Source organism: Myotis nattereri (assembly GCF_964212035.1).
Source record: "Myotis nattereri genome assembly, chromosome: 1".
NCBI lineage: Eukaryota > Metazoa > Chordata > Mammalia > Chiroptera > Vespertilionidae > Myotis > Myotis nattereri.
The window spans coordinates 117,569,567-117,576,757 of NC_138075.1; the positions used below are offsets into that span (position 1 = coordinate 117,569,567).

The window sequence follows — 7,191 nt, forward strand, 5'->3', positions numbered from 1 at the left end:
ATTTTTGTTCACAAAAATGTTTGTGGGTTTAGATTTGACCTGATTAGTTCAAAGTACTTAAAACCTCCACAAGGCATTGTGATTGTCCTTCTACTGTTTAATATACCAATGGGTGTTATAAGAGTATTCACTAACCATACAAGTCTTCTTGAGTTTGCTCTGTAAAGCTAGGGCCATTCCGTATTGGCCAAGTACAAATGCCAGAGGACTAACTACGTTCCTGAAATTCTGATACCGAATCACAGGTTGGGTTTGGAAAAGTTTGGCTTATTTGATCATCTATTCCAAAGCTAGAAAACCAATTACAGGACATTTTCTCTGCCCGATTTCATGTGCGGTCCTCATGAATTTGGGTAAATTCCTCTTTTCATTTTTTTTCCTGTAAGAAATAGACTTTATTAGGCACAGAAGGTGATTAGTGGGCAGAGATACACAATGGCTAGTGGGCTTCCTCCGGAGCTGGAGCACAGCGTCCCAGGGGAAGGACGGAGGAGTGTGTTTCGTCTGCCCCTCCCCTCAAGGCTGCATGCGGATGGCCCCATCCAGCCGGATGACCTCTCCGTTGATGAACCGGTTCTCGATGATGCACTGTACCAGGTGCGCGTACTCAGCAGGGTGGCCCAGGCGGCGGGGGAAGGGCACCTGGTTGGCCAGGTAGTTGCACACTTCCTCGGGGAGGGTGGTCATCAGCGGGGTGCCAAACAGGCCGGGAGCGATGGTTATGACGCGGATGCCCAGGGGCGCCAGGTCCCGGGCAATGGGCAGCGTCATGCCCGCCACGCCCGCCTTGGAGGCGGAGTATGCCGCCTGGCCCACCTGGCCCTCGAAGGCGGCCACGCTGGCCGTGTTGATGATGACCCCTCGCTGGCCTCCCCGGTCTGGTGCGTTCAGGCCCATCTCCCAGGCCACGAGGCGGATCACGTTGAAGGTGCCGATGAGATTCACGTTGATCACTCGTCGGAAGTCCTCCAAGGGGTGGGCCTGCCTGCTCTTCAGGTCGTAGGTCTGGAGGGCCACCGCGATGCCGACGCAATTGACGGCCACGTCCACACGGCCAAACTTTCCTTTCGCTAAAGCCAGAGCTGCGCGCACGTCCTCCTCCGAGGTCACGTCGGTTGGGGCGAAGGCGCAGCTCTTCCCTAGCCGCCGGGCCTGCTCCTCCCCGCTGGAGCCGGGCATGTCCAGCAGCACCGCACTGGCCCCCTGTCCCACCAGCCGCTCCGCCGTGGCCAGACCGAGGCCCGAGGCGCCCCCGGTGATGACGGCCACCAGACCCTTCACGCCCCGACTCACCGCAGCCATCTTCCCCCGCCTCTCCCGTCCCGCCCCGCCCCGCCCCCGCGGCAAGCCCCTCCCCCTCCCCTCCCCCTCCCCTCCCCCTCCCCTCCCCGCTTTTCTGCAGGTGCTGCCTGCTGCTTCCCTGCCAGGAAACAACTTCTTCACTGCCCCTGAGAGTGGCGCTCCGCAAACCCGGTATTGGGTGAGAGCCATCTGAGAGATTTAGGGACATTTTCATATATGTACTATGTGGCAAAATATGTCATAATGTCCCCGGTGAGTAGGGGCTCAAAGCGCCGGATTCGCAGATAAAGTCAACGCATTTCTCAAAAGTGGGATTGCCATGCCTGATTGCAGTAAATGAGAATCATTCTCGAATGTAACACTAAGGTGAGGTCTTGGCTATACAATTTGTCCGATCATATACTGGTAAGTAGGAAGACAGGTTTCATTGGATGGATGCAAATGACTCTCTTGCCCTAAAATGTAAGGAAACTCAAAAAAGTTGCTTGTTTCTGAATTCTGGGCAAGGGCAAGAGGAGGTAGGGGTCAGTGACAACCAGATACCATTAACATGTTTTATTTCCGTTTAAAAAAATATAGTCCACTAAATCGAGGCGTAGAGATAGTGACTTCATCGATCCATAAAAATAGATTAAAAATATCATCAATAATATTCCACACAAATAACTGCAGTTAAATTGCACTTGTCGGTTATTTAATCCTGGGGAATTAATTCTGTTGGATTGGGGATCAGCAGTGTGTTTTCATTTGTTTCTGGACAATAAAGAAATTTCTATGTAATGTCTCACTCAACTGGTATATCTGAAAGTTGTCTAAGCCATGTCAGCTTGGACACCTGTATACAACAGCCCACTCTTTGCAGTATCAGTAGTTCAAAGTATCTAATACTGTTCTTTCCATAATGCAGTGTGATTGTCCTTTTGTTGTTCAATATACAAATCCTAGATGCAGGTTATAGCAGAGCCTTCAGGCCACCATCAGAAGGAAGCAAAAACCTGTTTGATAATGATAATAAATGACTGTGGTCAATTTCTTGCCAACAATATAAGAACATAGAAGAGTAAAATTTTTTATTGGGGTGCAGTATATAGCTATGTGCTAAGAATTTGATCCATGTTTCCCGTGAAATTAAGAATGAACCATGGATTACAAAGTCATTGACAAATCTACAAGGTATTTTTATAGAAATATTTCTATTAATAATATTATAATTCTTCAAACTTAGCTTTGGTAGTCTCAGCACCTTTTCTGATTCGACAATTCCTATGCAGGTCTTAAATTGTATTTTGCTAATTGAAAACCATGGAAGACAACAAACAAATCTATATCTAGTATCACTTTTAGAAAGTGAAAAAGGAGTTCTCTATCACTTCAAGGGGGTTTTCTGGGAAACATAAGAGATGTTTTGGTGTAAATATTTTACTTATAATTTTCATTTTTTTCTGAAGTGGAGGGCCTGCTCTTCTGACAATCCTATATAATAAAAGGCTAATATGTAAATTGACCAAATGACTGGTCACTATGATGTGCACTGACCACCAGGGAGCAGACGTTCAATGCAGGAGCTGCCCCCTGGTGGTCAGTACACTCCCACAAGGGGTGCCCCGCTCAGCCAGAACGTAGACTCATGGCTGGCAAGCACAGCGGCAGTGGTGGGAGCCTCTCCCGCCTCTGTGGCAGCGCTAAGGATGTCCTACTGACAGGTAAGCCATCAGTTGGATATCTCCCAAGGGCTCCAGGACTGTGAGAGAGCACAGGCTAGGCTTAGAGACCCCTTCCCGTCCTCCCTCCCCCCCTCCCCGGCCGCAAGTGCATGAATTTCATGCATCAGGCCTCTAGTAAAATCAGAAGCATAGAAGACACTGAGGAATCTCAAAGGGAGGTAAGGATGGGTGAGTGGGAAGAGATTAACCAAATAATTTATATGCATATATGCACACCCATGGACACAGACAATAGTGTGGTGGAGGCCTTGGTTGGGGGCAGGTACAGGCTACAAGGGGTCAATGTGGGGGAGAAGGGAACATATGTAATACTTTCAACAATAAAGAGAAATTTTAAAAAAAGGTAGAACATGGATACCTGGGCAACAAATTAGAAGGAAACATATCTTTTATATGATAGGAAACTGTTCTATTTTTTTAAAATAAAGAGAATGCTAAAGTTATCTCAAAAAGATAAAATCATTTTGGTAGGCCATGTAATCTCTACTATTTCTGGGCAGATTGCACAGAAGGTAAAAGAGGAGCATTTATCATTTTAACAGTGTGAAAGTCAAATTCCAGTTTGGCATCAATATTTGGCAGTAAACTCTTCATGGCATCTAAAAAATAAGCACATCAAACTAAGCCAACTTTGGCAAAACTACACAACCCTTGTGTCTTTACAGATCCAGATATTTTAAACTAAGACAAGCAAAAATCCCCTTCTGTGAGTATTGGAAACATTTTTATAACCATTCAGCTTTTGCTTTTCACTATCCTCTTTCAAATTATGAAATAAACAAACACATTAGACTACTCGTTTTATATGAATTGATTAAAAAACACATTTTATTACTTTGTGTCCACATTTATGCTTCTGGATCATCATTTTCCCTAGGATAATCTCAACTATTCATGTCAATTATAACTTTTAACCAAAAGAAATCATACCAATTTCAGAGAAAATGCTTAGAGATGGTTCATTAAGAAATGTCTATCATACTCAAGCATCCTGGTAGACTATCAGAATTCATGAATATGTACTACACAATTTTCTACTGCTACATACATTTTTAAATATCTTTTTAAGGTAGAAAATAAGCATCTTTATTTAGGTGACCCAAAGGGAGAGTCTCTTGAAACACATAAAAATAAGAAGCAAAATTTATGTTTACAATTATGCTTAGTAATCAGTGTTTTAGTACTTACCATTACTGAGTAATTAAACAGATATCCAAAGAATATTTGTACATTAACTTTATTTAACATTTACTCACATTTTTAGGTTACTCTAAATATTATAATGTTTAAGCTAATACATAACAAATATAATTAATGCTATAAAATGTTTATTGCAATTATTATCCAATTTTGTTAAACACTGATTTCCTTTTTCAAATTCTCAAAAATGTAAATAACTGTCAGCTTATTTGATCAATAAATCCATATAAAACATTTTTGACATTCAGTCTAAAAAGGATATTTTATGATAAAAAAATCTTATGAATATAAAATCTAGTGTTATACTTAACTAGAGGCCCAGTGCATGAATTCGTGCATGGGTGGGGTGGGCTGGCCGGACCCCATTGGAGTCAGGCTGGCCTGGGGGTTGGCTGGCCACAGTGCATGTCATAATGATCCATCATTCTGGTTGTTCTGGTCATTCCTATCATTCCGGTCGCTTGCCTTTATATATATATATATATATATATATATATATATATATATATATATGATGATAAAAGACATATGCTGCTTTTTTATTTACTTAGAGCAAAATTATTAAATCTTTCTAATTTGTCCAAAGATACATTTTAATTATGTTAATCTGAATTCATAAAGTTATCTTTTTTAATTAATTTTTTTAAATTAGAGTTTACAATCACTATTATTTTATATTAGTGTCAGGTGTGCTGTATAGTGATTAGACAATCATATACTTTGCAAAGTGTTCCCCTGATATTTCTAATATGCAACTGGCACCGTATATAGTTATTACAATATTATTGACTATATTTCTTATGCTGTACTTTGTATCCTCGTGACTATTTTGTAACTACCAACATAGAATGTTTCTGAACAATGAGTTTCAGTAAGAAAGTTTTATTTTTTATTCAATCATTTTATAATATTAAAAATTCTGTTTCTTTAATTTCTGTGAATTTTGAAAATACTCTTCATATATCAATATAAATAGAGCTCTTTTAATTTAAAATATATGATAATCTAATTTATTAATACTCTTAAGATATAGCAAAATTATTCACACTCACCTAAAAAAAGGTAAACACTTTCCTCAATGACACACCCAGAAAAGTGTAGGGACCCCTCAGCTTCAGAGCTGCAGCTTTAGCCACAAATAAAAGGTAAACCTAGTCAAGATTTCAAAAACTTGCTCTCCTTCCCAGTTAACAAACAGATATCTAAGGAATAATAAATACAGACTAGATTCTCTGTCATCTTTCATGTGACAGAGGATTGATCTCCATTGTCTATTGACAAAGATCATCAAATGGTCAACCATAATACTCAATGTCCATTTATGTTTCCCACAGGTAAAAAGGAAATTTTCAGTCTGCATGAATCAGAAACAAACAAAAATCATAAACTAAAAACACACACAAAACTTTGAGATTCCCAGAGTCATCAAACTAAATGAAGATGTCCTTAAGATTAAATAGCCCAGTAAATACATACACTTTTCTGCATGACACTGTGCTTGGCCCCATCAGGTGGGCTCAGTTGCATGTTTTAATGGATGACCTACAAATGTGCTAATTTTCAAAAGACTCAACAACATGACTTCCATGTAAATATAAAATGAACTATGTTTCGCATAGTTTTAACTCTTTAATTAATGAGATGAACCATTAAGAATATATTAAAACTGGTCCAAAGAGCACTTGGCAAGTTTAGATAGATCATGATAGATAGATGATAGATAGATAGATAGATAGATAGATAGATAGATAGATAGATAGATGGATGGATGGATGGATGGATAGATAGATAGATAGATAGATAGATAGATAGATAGATACATAGCTACATAGATAAATACATAGATGCATAGATGGTTGAGAGAGGAAGAAAGAAACTGAAAGGAAAGAGGGAGGAAGGAAGGAAGGAAGGAAGGAAGGAAGGAAGGAAGGAAGGAAGGAAGGAAGGAAGGAAGGCTAAGATGTAGAGATTGAGGTAGAGGTATGTATAATTTAACAAATAAATGTTTGGATAAGATAGTTTCATTAACTGCAACTAGGCCCATAAACTATAACTTTTGGTATTATATGTTCTGTTAGATAGAAATTATTTGCATCTCCTCCTGATAAAATTCTGCTAGTTGAGTTGTAGTTTCACTAAGTGTGAGAACTTTAATCAAAGTTTTTGCCCTTGTATGATGTGAGGGTGGAACAAACTTCCCTCTACCCTCAATGCACTTCTGGCTGTTCTAATAATCAAATAGACATGAGAAAGATTAGCAAGAGGTAATAACCAAATTTAATGCATACATATGTATGGGAGTCCCACATACATGAGAGACTCAGAGACCCAGTAGGCATGAGAGGTTAAGAAATAGAAAGATACCATCTGTATATATAAAAGCCTAAGCAACCATATGACTGGACGACTGGACAACTGGACAACCGGCTGGCAGCTATGACAGGCACTGACAACCAGGAGGCAGATGCTCAACACAGGAGCTTCCCCCTGGTGGTCAGTGTGCTCCCACAGCCAACTTCCTGTGGATGGCCAACCTCCTGCGGTCTATCCCCCGGCTGGCAGGCCCCAATCAGCCAGATTGGGACTGGGCGAGATGGTCCCAATCAGCCCCAATTGCCGGCCAGGCCGAGGGACCCCACCCATGCACGAATACGTGCACCGGGCCTCTAGTGGGTACATGAGACAGGTTGAGCTAGAGATGACTTAAATTGCTTTAGGGGCTTCAAAGGGTCATTGCGGATGCTCAGTAAATAGAAGGTTTCCTGCCCTACAGATAGGTCAAAATTGATTATCTCTGACCATGGCTTATTATGGTCAATGCCTTTAATTCAAGTTCTTCTAGGTCAGGGGTGAACTTCTGGCCCATAGGCCATATGAGCCCCACGGAATCATTTGGTCTGGCCCTGCCAAGGCATTAGGGGAGAGTTAATTAAATGTTTGAACAAATATAGAAGGCTAATTTTTA

At 41.0% G+C, this 7,191-nt stretch overlaps 1 protein-coding gene across 1 annotated transcript; it reads right to left on the bottom strand.

Annotated features, from left to right (window-relative positions):
• Positions 1-516: 516 nt before the first annotated feature.
• Positions 517-1,302, bottom strand: LOC308516290 (3-hydroxyacyl-CoA dehydrogenase type-2-like; the record flags this gene model as incomplete). The annotated part of the gene is made up of 1 exon (XM_081087202.1): positions 517-1,302. The coding sequence occupies one exon, from the start codon at positions 1,300-1,302 to the stop codon at positions 517-519; it is 786 nt and encodes a 261-aa protein (XP_080943328.1).
• Positions 1,303-7,191: the final 5,889 nt, after the last annotated feature.